At 43.5% G+C, this 15,335-nt stretch overlaps 1 protein-coding gene across 8 annotated transcripts in view; it reads right to left on the bottom strand.

The window, feature by feature from the left end:
• The window catches only part of kiaa1109 (KIAA1109 ortholog), a 527,093-nt gene that overhangs the window by 183,550 nt on the left and 328,208 nt on the right, over nucleotides 1-15,335 (bottom strand). For 7 of the 8 annotated variants that reach the window (XR_005944164.1, XM_041196895.1, XM_041196846.1 and 4 more), the window contains exons 49-50: nucleotides 3,159-3,209; nucleotides 1,643-1,849 (exon numbers count right to left, since the gene is read on the bottom strand). Coding sequence is in view for 7 of the 8 variants with exons in the window: in XM_041196895.1 (XP_041052829.1) it covers nucleotides 1,643-1,849; nucleotides 3,159-3,209 (258 nt within the window). In the remaining variant the exon portion in view is untranslated. The remainder of the gene's footprint in view (nucleotides 1-1,642; nucleotides 1,850-3,158; nucleotides 3,210-15,335) is intronic. The other variant, XM_041196853.1, reaches the window with a different exon arrangement.

A 15,335-nucleotide genomic window follows, 5' to 3' on the forward strand; every position in this document is an offset into this window, starting at 1 on the left:
AAGTGCATGCCATTGGAAATGTCTGTTCTAAACAGGTTTTTTCTTGCTTTCTTGGCATTTTGTTCAGAAAGTAACAAAACAAAAAGTTGTTTGGCAGCCAATTTGAAATGTTAAACTGATGCAAATAAACAAAGTTATAATTATAAAGAAAGAGGAAGTGACAAACAGCCATACGTCATCTATCAAGGTGAGAGATCTGTACAACACTCAGGTCTATTTTGTTATGTCAAGGAAATGTCTACCACTTGAACAATGCCCCATGACATAAATCACAGCTCTGACACTTTTTTTTTATAACTTCAGTGATAAACTCCTCATAAACTTGTCACAAGCACAAAGGCTAAATTTGAAGATACAGACTAATGACTGAAAAGCTGAACAGGATAAGCTACACAAGGATAAGAACATACTTGGGAACTAGGTAGATGGTTGGCAGATCAAATTCAATGTAGATAAATGAAAAGTGTCAACAAAAATAAAGCTTGGAAGAGTCAACTAAAATGGAAATAAAATGTGTTTGGGAAGTTAAAGATCTGTGGATCTTGACTGACAATAAATTGAAGCTATTACAACAGTGCTTGATTGGCAGTAAGTACACAAATCAGACGTTGCTATGTATTAAAAAATCAATATTGAGCCAAAAAGTGAGGTAATCCTGCCACTTTATAAATGATGGGTATGACTACACTTGGAATACTATGTACAGTTCTAGTTGCCTTAGGACAAAAATGAGATTACAGCTATTCAGAACAACTAGAAGGATTGAGGAGATGAAGGAGTTGAAATATGTTGAACAGTTACAAAAATTGGGTACATCATCAGTGGAAAAGAAGAAAGTTGGTGAGGTCTCTGCTTTTAGAATTCTAAAGGAAAGGGATGACATAGATCATGACAAGCCTTTTTTTCTTGTTCAAAACAGTAGAATCAAGCAATATGGTCTATGATTGTAAGTAGTAATTTCAAAACTAATCTGTAGAAAGCAGTGAGAAACTAATAAATTTGTAGAACAGGCACTCCCGTGAGTTAGTGCAGTTTCATTCAAAATAATATGTGCTTTTTAAGAAAACAGTATGTTCAAATATATTTGATAAATTTGAGACATAAATGGGAAGTGTAAAATGTTTGAGAGAAAAAAGGTGACTTTGGACCTAAGGTTCCCAAAGATTTACGTTTCTGGGTTTTTTTTGTAGACTAAATGATGAGACTGATTGCAAGGTTGAGAGGTAATAATTGCTGTTTTTAGGATTCTATATGGACTAAACAATGAAGACCAGAACATCTTCTTTCCCTAGTCCAGAACAATCAAACCAGAGATTATAGCCTGTGCTGAAAGACAGGTTAAAGTTAAAATCTAATCTAAAGAAACAATATTTCATTGAGCAAGTGGTAAATCTTTGGAACAAGCTCTCAAGGGAAAATGTGGAAGTAGTTCATATTGATTAATTCAAATACAAATTAGCTAGATTTTTTCAGAAAATGACATTTAAGAATTTAGTATAAGAGTGATAGAAAGCCAATGTCTTTGTTCAGCAATTCCTAATTTTCTATGTTCCAAGTTCCTGTAATTCACAATCGCAAAATAATATTACCCTATATTGTGCACTGTGTAGCAGCTGAATTTTTATTTTTGTAAATTGCTTACCATGTTGATGGCTGACGAATGAGATCAGAAATCTGCTTGGAGAGCTGATGAGAACTCCGAACCATCATGCTATGCAGTGTGGCAGGGTGCTGTGGGATATTGATGCTAATGGCTCCTACTTTTACAACCATTGTGTTGTTGGTCTTCAATCCTCTCTGGGCACTATAAAGAGCCTGAGATTTGGCAATACTGCATTTAACTACCGTTCTAGAAAGAAAAACAACTCATCAAATTCTCAAAATCTACCTACCAATAATATTGGAAATCTTAAACAAAAAGAAACAAAATGTTATAGCACAGAAATAGGCCATTTACTCATCAAGTCATTTTATCCGTGATCCACCTAATCTAATCCCAATTTCCTGCTCGCTCCCAACGTTCTTTAATATTTCTCTTTTAAGCAACTATCTAATTCCCTTTTGGAAGGGGTAGCAAACTTTGTTTTAGGAACAATTTGGCAGATTTGGCAAATTGACAGAGAATTCCATATTCTAACCACCCTCTTTGTAAAGACAGTTCTTTCCAGCCTCTCCTTTGATTGATTTAAACTTATGCACTTTTATAAATAAAAGTTTTTTTGAACAGTAAAAATAATCTATCACTATTCACATTATGATAATTCTGTATAATCAATATTTCGTAATCTTGAAGACCTTTTTCAGATCATCTTTCAACCTCAGCTGAATCAAACAAAACCGGGCATTTGCAAGTCTGAGAAATTATAACCCAGATAATGTCCTAGTAATTCCACACTGCACCTTATCTACATTTTAAAAATCCTTCCTGTAATGGTGCTTAAAGCAATACACTTTTCATTTCCTGTTAATATTTCTCATCCTGACCTACAGTTCCATTTGCTAATTTCTTGTTCAAGGTATTCCTAATACATTATACAAACGTGGAAGTGTTGCGTCTGCATTCAATAATTACAGACCACAAGGTTAAATTAGAAATTTAAAGCAACTAAAAGTTATTTAATATTTAATTCTAAGAACAGCAATAACCTATGTTACTTTAAACACTAGCTGCATGCGATTGACCGTGGATTTTAATTGGGCATTCTACATTCAACAGTTCAATCAACTAATTCACACATCTTTAGTTAAAGTAAACTGCAGCACCAAAACAAGGGTTAGCGCTATTTGATTTACAAACTCTACAGAAGTATAGAAAAATGTAGCAAAAAATGTCAATGTACAAATGGGTAAAGCTACAAATGTGTCTCTTCTGCATTATGAAAACTATGAAGCCCACGAAAGCCTTAGTGATAGTTCATAATTGATACATTTCTGCTTGGTTTTAATTCAAAGTAAATCAAAAGTAGGCATCATAATATACATACACAAATTAAAAGTACAATATTCTAAATTATTTATACTTTCAAGGAAATTAATACATCCTTCTCAGAATTGTTTTAAAGCATATTATGATGTAATATTGGGCTAGAATTAGAGTTCAGTTAATTCTTTCACTAAGTCAAAAATGCAAGCTGAAATCATGCTTGTTTGTGACATACAGAAATTCTTGTTTGGCTGTACTTGTAGGTGAAGTAGGAAAATCCTCCAGCCTATGCAAGATGGTTGTAGAGAAAGCAAGAAAATAAAAAGAGAGCAAATGAAGTCTAAACATTCATGCATAAACCTTTATTCAAACAGTGGAATCATTAGTGTGCGGATCTATATATTTTATAGCATTATAGCAGTATTTATCAAAGACTGAATTGGAGTAAAGCATTTCTGCATTGATAAAATGGAGCATGCAGAATATTTCACTGTTTGTAGTTATCAAATATAATTTTCAGTTACTTGACCACAAGACAACACAGTAAGGGTTACCACATCAATAATAAAAACTATAAATTCATAAAGTAACAAATTCTGTATTAGCAGACAGGTATTATGAAACTCATCAACTCCATATGGACAAACTAATTCAGTCTGTAACAATCAGAAGCTTAAAGTTATAATGTGTATAATAGATTTAAAAGAAAACATGCAATTAAGAAAAAGTACATAATTTCAAATAAACTGGCCACATTAAATAATAAATTTCTATTAACATCCAAAACTGTATCCAAAGTAAAAAAGACTGCTGATTAAAAAAAAAAGAAGCATTCAACTACAGATCACTACTACTTAGAAATTCACTATTTCAACATTTTAAATTTCATTGACGATCAAATGCCAAAAATTGCCATTAAACCATTTTGGCCCTATGATGTTACAGATTTAAAACATTTTACGTTTGTCTAAGAATTACAGATTACCACAATATTGGGTAAGAATTTGCTTTAGCAAGGCATCTCACAGCATATGCCATTAATTTAGGCTTCTGCCTGCACCTTTCAGCTAAAAAAACGTTGCTGTTCTAATTTGCTGGAAGTGCAAACTGGTAACGACTGGTAACAAAGGGCAGAACTTAGCCCTCGGTGGGCAGGCTCGGCGGGGGCGGTCGGAAAGCCGACTACCACCCGTGACTGGCATGGCACCACAATTTCACGCTGGGGGACCAATTAAGGCCCGCCCAGCATGAAAGGCGCTGGAGAAACTCTGAGAAGGGAAGGGGACATGATGTCCTTCGGGTCCAATGACAGCTGATTCAAAAGCAGCTCAGGAAACCCCTGGAAGGCTGCCATGGAAGGTCGCTGAAGTCTCAATGGATTCCACTGCAGTTGGACATGGCAGGTGGTAGGGCAGGTCAGCGGGGCCACTGGCCCCACAATTCTCGGACGAGTGCCTCGCTGCCCTCCTACAGGAGGTGGCAGCCCGGAGGGAAATCCTTCTCCCCAGAAAAGGGAGGAGGAGTCCCCCGCACCTCACCAAAAAGGCCTGGGAGGAGGTGGCATCTAGGGTGAGCAGCCACAATGTGGTGAGGCGCACATGGGTGCAGTGCTGGAAGCGCTTCAATGATCTGCTGCAATTAGGAAAACTGAGTACTGTACTGGCATCGGTCAGTGTGCAGAACAGTTAAGGGCTGGCCACACTAACCTCCCCGCCCCCACCGTGGACCTGAGGGGTGTTAGAGTCTGTGTGGCAACTGTCAATAACGCCGGAGTTGGCCAAGAGGGTGTATCCTGGCTGTGTGGACTAAGTACCTTGTGGCTCATACGAATCGGTTGAGCCCTGCCAGGTGTCCCACAGCTAGGGTTGGCCACGCTGCAATGGCGATGCAGTTACAGAGTGGACAATTCAATGCTCCTCTATCCTTTGAGGAGAAGACATTCCACAAGAATATTGAGAGGGTGCAGACTGGCAGGGGACCCCAACCTCCTAATCCTGACGCGCTATAAGCGGGACGCACTGGAGCTCGAGAGGCGGCATGCACTTCGGTCAACCAACCTCGGTGAGGTTGGGGTGCCAGACGAAGGTAAGAGTGCAGTGCGCTAAGGTGAGAATGCTGACTATTGTCTCTGTATTGATGTGAGCCTCGAAACTGGAGTCCCCATTGATGATGGAAAGAGGAGGGTGCCATGATGCAGATATCTGTTGTTTCACCTGGGTGCCTGGCATGCACAGTTACAGTGTGGTGACTTAAACTAATGACATGTCCTTCTCTCTTTTAGGCTCACCAGCAGGCGCTCACAATGAGGACCCTTAAGGCCCACCCCTGACCCCGGAGGACCACCATGCTCAGCACGCACCTGCATCACACCCTCTTTGTCATGCAGGCACCAGTGCAGATACCAGCACCTCAGTGGGCATAAGATCATCATCTACTATCTCGGTGCACATTGGTGAGGGCACTTTATACTCGGCTGAGGTGCAGGCGGAAGCAGAGAGTGCCCAGGGCAACGCAGTCAGAGGACTGCCTGAGACCAAGATAATGCTCAGTCGATGACTGATGATGGGCCTCTGGAGCCATCCATTTGGCAGCAGATGCTGGAAGTCCAGCGGGGTGTGCGGGAGATACATGAGGGAATGTGTGCCATGGTCTCCATTTGAAAGGAGTCCCTGAGGAGCACCATCTCTGCGTTGACCCTCCCGGCCGAATGCAATGCCTCCTCCATGGAGAGAGTGGCGACTCTCATGGAGAGGCTACTCGAGGATCACAATTAGGGTCCCTGGGGATGGATTTGGACCTGCAAGCTCTCACACCAGCAATAGCCTTAGCTGATCAGTGTCAGTGTGGGAGATTGATTGGGCACCCAGTATCCCAGCTAGGTGCCCGCCCATCAATGGTGAGCAGGGAGGTCTATAGCGATCTGACGTTGGCGCACGAGATGCCTGGTGTCTCTGCGGGGTTCTCTCAGGGTGTTCTGGATCATACCAGTAGCTCTTACACCCCTCTGCCAGTGACCATGGTCTCTGATGAGGCTGTGGCGACTGGGGAGATGACAGCCATTGCACTGGCTGCTCCCTCCCAGGCGGGGCCTTCACAGACTCCAGGGGCCAGGGGATGACCGCCAAGGTCATCAAGGCCATGAAAACAGCAGAGTCAACAGGCTGTCTCCAATGCCAGTGCCAGTGAAGGGGGAGCACCTAGACGTAGCACCCACAAACATAAACGTAAAGCACCATAAGCACAAGACGGCCTTATCACAGGTGATATTTTGTTCCCCCATTTTGCTTTAACTTTTTTAATGGTGCGATTAGAACATCAATTTATGTTCATTTCAGCTATGTTTCACATGCACAATTAAATGAGATTTTATTTTGTGCTACTGGCCTCTGTATGCTTCATTTGTTCTGCAGGTGTAGGGTAAACCATTATGTAATGATGGACGTGTGTATATGTTTGTGGCCAGGGAAATGGTCCTCTATGTGATAGAGTATGGAGCCTGCAGCCCTGGCATGGTGGTTCTTTTTTGATAGGGTAGCTGAAGGAGTGTTGGATCAAAGCATCTCAGGTGTCCCTGCCTCCCTGGAGGTTACACAAGTCAGCATCCATGCCTACAGAATTCTCCTCACTGTGCTCGTCCTCAGACTCACTAATGGACTTATCATCTATGGCCTGCGCAGCTACATCAACATCCTCTTCGTCCACTGGGTCCCCCGTTGCCAGTGCCAGATAGTGGTTGCATGCTGTGCACTCCACAATCAGTGACACGCGTTCTTGGGGGGTATTGCAGTGCTTCCCCTGAACGGCCCAGGCATTGGGAGCGCATCTTGAGAAGACCTATGGTTCTCTCTACCGCCACCCTTGTGGAGGCATCACTCCGGTTGTACTGCTGCTCGGCCTCTGTTCTTGGATGGCGGAGAGGCGTCATGAGCCATCTTTTCAGAGGATAGTCTTCGTCACCCAGCAGCCATCCATCCAGTCGGGCTGGAGCACTGAAGAACCTCGGCACATGGGAGAATCTGAGGATGTAAGTGTCATGGGAGCTGCCAGGGTACCTTGCACAGACTTACAGAATCTGCATCCTGGGATCTCACACTATCTGCATGTTCATGGAGTGGAATCCTTTCCTGTTGATGAAGGCACCCGGCTCATCCGCTGGTGCCTTGATGGCCACGTGTGTGCAGTTGATGGCACCCTGGACAGGGGGGAACCCAGCAATCGCTGCAAAGCCTCTGGCTTGCTCGGCCTGGCTGCCTCATCCATACAGTAATGAATGAAAGTCAATGCACGGCTGAACAGAGCTTCTGTCACCAGTTTGATGCAACTGTGGACTCCACACAGATCCCCACTGAGCCCTGGAAAGAACCAGAGGCATAGATGTTGAAGGCCGCTGTGACCTTCAGAGCCACTAGCATGGGGTGTCCACCCACACAGACGGAGCTGATCACAGGTCCAATCATCTGACAAATGGAGGTCACAGTCTCCCTGGAGAGGTGGAGCCTCCTTTGACATTGTACCTCGGACATATTGAGGTAGCTGCATCGCCACCTGTAAACCCTGGGAGCGGGATAGTGCCGTCTTCTGTGGTCCCTTCCACCTTGGACTGCCAGTTGGCCCTGCCTCCTTTGTGCCTGCAACTCTCCTCCCACAAGTGGCTTCCATGCAAGCTTCATTGGGACGCCGGGCCTCCTCTTCATTTCTCCTCAGAGGAGGTGCCAAGAGCAGATACCACAATCCCCATTACCAGGGTTATGGAAGGCTGTCTGATACCTGGAAGGGCCCACACGGTCTGAAAGACACGAATGAGTCCTGAAATGAAGCTTAGAAATGCTCAGAATGCAGCTCTGAAGTGAGATGAAGCTGTCCAGTTCACAAAACCACCCAGCAGCACACGATCTCCAAAACTTGTCACAACTCATATTGACAATGCTGCTGACCCTTATCCTGCCTGTGGATGAGCTTTTGCAAATTGTGGCCTGCCCGTTTTGCCTGTGCGACAGCTGAAAATTTGCATAGGCTACATAAACTTGGAGACAATTGGTGTGTCAAGGGCCTTAACTGGCCTCTTAATTAACGGAAGGCCTGCCTCCGTCTCCCTCACATGCTCGCCTAGCGAAATATTGCGAGAGTACCCACTGACGTCGGCACGCTCGGCCGACGTCAATTCACGCTCGAGCGTGCCCTCCCACCAAGTGAAAAATTCTGCCCAAGGTTCTGAGTGAATGGCAGGACCAACATTGATATTTTTAAAATCTTCAACAACTAACCATTACTTGAAGGAATGAGACTCAGTTTAAACTGTTCACTTTCTGGGCTAGAGAGTCTGATTGGTAATCATTAACTATTATGATATCATTAAAAAAAAAAACTTCCTGGACCAAACCTTTTGTGACAAGTTTAATGGGCAATTAATGTGAAAATCTGTATTCTTAAAAGTAACAGGGAGTCTAAGGATGATGTGCTGCTTGTGCAAAGTAAACAGCATAGCTGTATAAATTGAGCAACAAATTCTAGAGATCTGTAACTCATAGCATAACTTTTAATTCTCCGAAATTGCTGGTTGATTTGCAGATTAATAACAGCATGCATTATTCAGATGCCATTATTTTTCAGTAAGTTTTATGTTGGGAATACGCAATATTCTGTGCCTAAATTTTTCAATCAGATATATTTTCTGCACAAAATAACATTAGACATATCTGTGGAAAGCAATAGTAAAGGCCAGTGTCAGCAATGTAAAATAACACACTGCAACCTCTCCAGTCTAGAATTGCAAAATCCGAAAACACTAGTTGTCCGGATTTTTTTTCAGCTGAGGGGTCACAGAGATCGCATTTGGGGTTGCAAAGTGGTGACTGGAGCTAGGAAACTACCCAATAAGGACAGCTCTGGACCCACTGGATCAATGCTGCCAAATGGCAAGGGGTGGATAGTGAGTCCAAAGTACTGTTTAACTCACAATTCAACAATTCATCCAAAATGAGAAATTAAGATGGGTGACCAAAAATTTGGCCAGAGGTAGGTTTTAATTAGTGACGTATAAAAGAGATGGGTAGAGAGGTGAAGATTGGGGAATTTCAGAGTTTAGAGCGTTGGCAGTTGAAAGTATGAGCATGAATGGTGCAGCAATTAAAATAGAGAATGTGCAAGAGGTCAGAATAGGAGGAGCACAGAAATAAGAATTGTAAGGCTGGAAAGGTTTAAAAGAGAGGGTCAAGACCATGTAGCGATTCGTAAATAAAAATGAGAATTTTAAAATTGAGGCACTGCCTGGACCAAAAGTCAATATAGGTTAAAAAGCATAGGGTGATGGGTGAATGGGACTTGGGATTGAGGAAGGAATGGTATACATTTCCAAGTTCAGCATGGTGTACAACTACGAGGAGTTGGTTCATCCATAACAGGTTGCTATCATGATGTACCAACAAAGTATTGATAGTAAAATCTATGAAATAAATAAACTTGATAAAGCATTTGGTATATACTTTGATTTAGATTTTCCACCTGACCTCCCACTGACTTTTCAATAGGTTTGAGGGAAGCCAGGGCACAAAAGTGCTCTGTGTGATGCTCCACTATATTCTTCTTTCTTCCCATTCCTAGTACTCAGGACAAATGACACAGAATGTTCCCACACCTTTGATGATTGGTGGATCCTAAAAATGCAATTTTTTAAACAAGTGTCAGATAATGTCAACATCATCATCATGTGTGTTTTGCTCGAAGGCAGGTCCTTGGATCATATTCTTCTCCATGTCTCAATCTTCTCCATGTCTCTCTGTCCGTGCTAGTCTTTTCATTTTCCAATAACTTCCTTCAATTTTCAAGCCATCCAACATTGATATTGTCTTCCTTGCTCCTCCTCCTTTTCCTTGAAATCTTCCCTCCGTTATGTATCTTAATAGTCTGTGTCATGAAGCTATTAATGTATATATTATTGGAAAATATTTTTCTTTTAAACTTGAGGTTTAGTCTGTGGGTGTGTCTTAATTGAATTAAAGCCGGCTAGTCTGGGTGCTTTGATGTGTACTAGTTTTGAGATGTAAACAGTGAGGTACAGTGCATTTGCAGTTTTTGAATAGACCATTCAAGAAGTGGGGTGAAATCTGGCACCTAGCTAGGAGAGACCAAGCAATATGTTTATATAACTAATAAAATTGGTACCATGAAACGGGTTTTATTGTTAGAAGAGGTGGAGTTCAAAGAGGTTGGTGATACAATGAGAACTTACATTCAATGAGATGTGCTGGATATAACCGATAGTTTTTCATGTGTGCAAAGCAGAGGCAGTGTAAGATCAAAGCAGCTGTAAGCCTACCACTGTGTCTACAAGGAACCAAAGTGAAGGGAACCTCATTTTGAATTTGGAAAGAGAAAATGCTTTGCCTGGTGTCTGCTTAAAAATCTGCCTTAGTGGAGATTAGTCTAGGTATTTGTTAAAAGTTATGATAGTAGTAATTTGTAGCCATGTGTATGTGTTTAATGTATTGTAACTTAAAAAAATGTTTCATTTAGTTTAATATAAAAAACTCTCGAGAACTGGTGGTCTGATTCCTGAATTCGGAGTTGCATCTCAAACATACCACTTAAAAATATAGGTTATGAAAGTTGTTTAAAGTTTCCCTCTGGGATTTTTAAATAACTCAGTTTTACCAACTGCCAGGCCGTAACAGTCTGCTTCCTCTTAAGATGTATCCTGCCAGTGTCTCTGCCTTTCCCTAATTATGTTCAGCAAGTTTCTTTGTTCACTCACTCTTCTCAGCACTTTATCATTTGTTACTTTTTCTGTTCTGCTTATCCTTTTCATTCTCCTCCAAACCACATTTCAAAACTATTTAGCAAGTTGGTCTCCTCTTTCTGTAAGATCCAGGTCTCTCACCCATACAGAACAACACTCCAAATCAAGCTCCTTACAAGTCACTTCTTGAGTTGTTTATTCAGCTTTCTGGTTGGCAATTGTCTCTTCATACTAAATATATTCTTTCAAATAGCTTTCCTTGTTCTTATTTCTTTGCTGCACCTTCCATGTGCAGATACTATGCTTCCTAAATACGTGAATTTCTGCATCTGTTCTAGTTCTTTTCCTTCTATGAATATATGAATATTTCTTGGCGATTTTGAAATACCCTCATAATCAGATGATTATTTGTAACATTTGAACACTTGACATGACTTCCGTTAAGTCCAGGCATCCAAAAATCAGCAGAGGGGCACCTACAGTTTACAGGGATAGGCACAACCTGTGCAAGCACCCAGTCTCACAGAGGTTGAAGAAATGGGCAGGATTTTGCAAGCTGCACGGAGGCTGTCTGCATCTCTACATTGGAACAAGCTTTAAAGGCCTGCTGCATGTAAACCCTTTGGCAGGAATCCCCATGGGAGTGTACGGCTGAAACTTAAATGACTCCAAGGGTGAAAGGAATGCTGAGGTCAGGGGTTCCTCGCTGCAGTAGATGGAGGTCCAAGCAAATTGCCTGAAGAAGCATACAAATCAATGGGGAATGGGAAATGTCAACATTTCTCTTTTCGACCTTGGGAGTGTAAGTATAGCTTTACACTGTTATCTAACCAGCAGAGCATTAGAGATGATTTAAAGCTTTTCCAGAAATGGGGAACACCAAAAGTGTGTCTCTGAGAACTGAAGAAAGTGAATGAAAGACACTGCACAGAACAAGGCCAGACATTGGCAAAATGAGGCAAGATAATTTGAGCATTTGGTGGCAAGTATCTTAAAAAGACAGAGAATCAAACAGCTTTCTCTCCCAGGGTGGTGACAATATCTTTGGATAACCAAAAATCACTTTTACCATCACTATTCATTGTTAAACCAAGAAAACAATATGAATTGTTTGTAGCTATAAGAACAAAACTCTCTAACTATTTATTGTATAGTTCCAATTTCTTGACACTGGAGTGAGAGAAACTAAACAAGCAATAGAATTTTATACATTGTATAATGTCAGATGTCATGTAATAAGGGTAGGTTTAAAAATAATTTTAAGGAATCCCAAGGACGTACTGTTCTTGCCTTAATGACCTTGGAACTATTTTCCTTTATCTTGAAGATAACAAATAATAACATGCAACTCCTGAATCCCAGGACATCAATTCAGGATTTTCTCAGGGTTGTGTCCTAGCCCAACCATCTTCAACTGCTTCGTCAAGTACTTTCCCTCCATCATAAGGTCAGAAGTAGGGATGTTCGCTGATGATTGCACCATGCTCAGCACCATTCATGACTCTTCAAGTAAAGTCCACGTTCATATGCAGCAAGACCTGGACAACATTCAGGCTTCGGGTGCTAAGTGGCAAGTAACATTCACGTCACATAAGTGCCAGGCATTGACCATCTCTAATAAGAGAAAATATAACCATTTCCCCATAGTATTCAATGGCATTACCATCGCTGAATCCTCCACTGTCAAAATCCTGGGAGTTACCATTGACCAGAAATTGAACTGCAGCAGCCATATAACTACTGTGTCTACAAGAACAGTTCAGAGGCTGGGAATTCTGTGGCAAGTAACTCACCTCCTGACTCCCCAAACCTGTCCACCATTTACAAGGCACAAGTCAGCAGTGTGATGGAATGCTCTCCACTTGCCTGGATGAGTGCAGCTCCAACAATACTCAAGAAGCTCAACACCATCCAGACAAAGCAGCCTACTTAACTGGTACTCTATCCACCACCTTCGACTTTCACTCCCTCGACCACCAATGCACAGTGGCAGCAGCACGTACCATCTACAAGATGCACTGCAGCAACTCATTGCATCTAAGTGTGACGCATATATCGATGAAAAGATCAGAGAATCTTACGAGAAGTCCCTAGGCGTGTTTCCCGGCAATGTAAATCCAGGAAGTGATTGTTCCTTCCCCCCACCAATGGCGAGCTGCGTTTCCCACCGTCGAACATCAGGAAATACATTTAAATGCATTTGCATCTCAATATTATGGCCACACGTTAGGATCACCACCCCCAAGTCAAATTTAAAGCCCATGGCAGTGATTTTAGAACAGCGTGATTTGCAGCTGCCTTTAAAAGGCATGCAACTGGCAACCTGAACTTCGAGGGGAACTTGGAGGTGAGGGCACACAACTTTGCACAGTGCTCACGATGATCCCAATGCAAGGAAGTGGCTCCACAGATCCAGGGGAGAAATCACAGGCAAGTCTCCACAGCGGCTTCTTTGTGGCTGGCTTGTGGTGCCAGGGCAAGGGTGACAGTGCCAGGGGGAAAGGGTCTTTGGGCAAGGGCTACAAGGCAAGGAAGGGATGGGGGGGGGAGAGAAGTGAACTTGGGGCAAGGACAATAGTGCTGGGGACAAGGGAAGCTCGGGGTAAGGGCTACTGTGCAGGGGGAGGGTAGTGGTTATGGCAGCACAGACAGAAATTTGAACACAAACTCATGCTGGGGAGGTTGGGGGGGGGGGGGGGGTGAAGGGGAAGAAAACAGCTGGGTAAATGCCAAAACATGTCAAAAATTAGCACTTCCACAGCTGAGAGCATTTAGCTGAAATCAATTGACATTCTTGGAGTCAGGTTAGTCAAGCAATTGTGCCCAGTCAAGCAGCTCTAATTCCTGACATTGCCAATGATTGTTCCTCTACAATTAACCCCTCGCAGGCACACTTCAAACTTGAATGAGTGCTATGGTGCTGCAGAACCATTGGGTGACTGGGCAAACTTGAGGATCCTTCTGGGAAAGGTGGCTATCAAACACTGATAGAGGGGTGCACTCCTAGTCCCTTATTTTATGTTTAAGTTGACATTGAAAAGTCACCCTCGCGGTCCAAGCAAACCGCGAAGCCTTGGAGTGTAGGTTAGGATAATGCCTGTGCCTGAGATGAGTGTTAAATAGTCGAGAGGCTGAAGCTTTTGCCACTCAGGTCATGTGGTGGGGGCATGGTGAAATAACATGCACACTAAACACAGGGCATCCATCTGGTGGCCTGGACTCCCTGGTATGCATTAAGGGGCCTTGAGAGGCAGCCGCAGGCAATGACTTGACCAAGAATGGTCCTTAGGCGACAATTGCTGACCCTTGCATCTCTCCCTTTGACACTGCAGTGAGGAGACTATCAGGAATGTGCAGCCTGGTGATCTCACCATCTGCCTGATTGCTTATAGGCAGGAGAGAAGGAGGAAAAGAATGCAAGAGAAGCGCCTGGCTTGTCAAAGGTTGGAGCAGAATCCTGAAGCCCAAGAACCTCCTCCGCATGCAGAGGATGAACCCCACAAAGCCGCTGTTCGCAGGCACTAGACGCAGGGTCTATAGACGGCGCACGTTCTATCTGCAGATGGGCAAGAACCAATGTCACCGACGCCTGCACATGTCAAGGGAACTGGTCACTCACATATACCACCATCTGCAGGATTTGGCACCACAGGGACTCGGTGGGAATCCAATGCCATCGGCAGTTGAAGTTATCGAAGCGCTCAATTTTTACAGCAGTGGCTCCTTCCAGGACTCCACTGGGAACCATTGCGGGATCTCACAAGCCTCCACCCACAAATGTATCCAGGAGGTCACAGACACCCGTTTTGCCAAAGCACACAACTTTGTCAACTTCGACAGAGATCAGGCAAGCCAGGAAGTAAGAGTGCTGGGATTTGCAGAAATATTCAATTCCCACAGCTGAAGGGTGCTATCGACTGCACTCATATGGCTTTTAAATCTCCCTGACAACAAGTAGTCCAGTATGTGAACCACAAGTGCTTCCACTCGATGTTTAGCTGGTCGGCGACCATAAAAAACGGATCATGCAGCTGTGTGCAAGATACCCCGGAAGCATCCATGACTCATTCATCCTCAGCAGGACTCAGGCCCCTGACATCTTCCAAGGACCGCAGAGGATGCAGTGTTGGCTCCTCAAGGAGGAGGGCTACCCAGAAAGGATGTGGCTGATGATGCTCATACTCCCTCAGTGGCCTCAGACTCCCGGTAAGAAAAGGTACAACAAGGCTCATGCCGCAACCTGAAGTTTGGCTGAGCACACCATTGGCATCCAGAAAATGAGGATCCGGTGCCTCGACAGATCTGACATAGCACTCCAGTACACTCCCCAGAGGGTATCACACATCACAGTGGCTTGCTGTGCACTGCACGCCCTGGCGATGCAAAGGGGGAGGGCCAGGATGATAAAATGCAAGAGCTGCGTGTCTCCTTCGATGAGGCAGAAGTCGAAGGGGATGAGGTCCTGGAACGTAAGGGTGGAAACAAGGAGATCATTGCATTGGCCAAACGAGGCAGGCAAACTTGTGAAACCATCATTGCCACAAGATTCCAGGAGAATGATGACAGGATGCAGTGAGGACACTCCTGAGATCTTTACATTGCATCTGGGAATGCCTGACACTTGTCTGGGTTGAGGGCAGCGCATATAGGCTCTGTGAAGAGGCTCATATGGAGACG

The sequence above is a fragment of the Carcharodon carcharias genome, chromosome 1 (assembly GCF_017639515.1).
Source record: "Carcharodon carcharias isolate sCarCar2 chromosome 1, sCarCar2.pri, whole genome shotgun sequence".
Lineage (NCBI taxonomy): Eukaryota > Metazoa > Chordata > Chondrichthyes > Lamniformes > Lamnidae > Carcharodon > Carcharodon carcharias.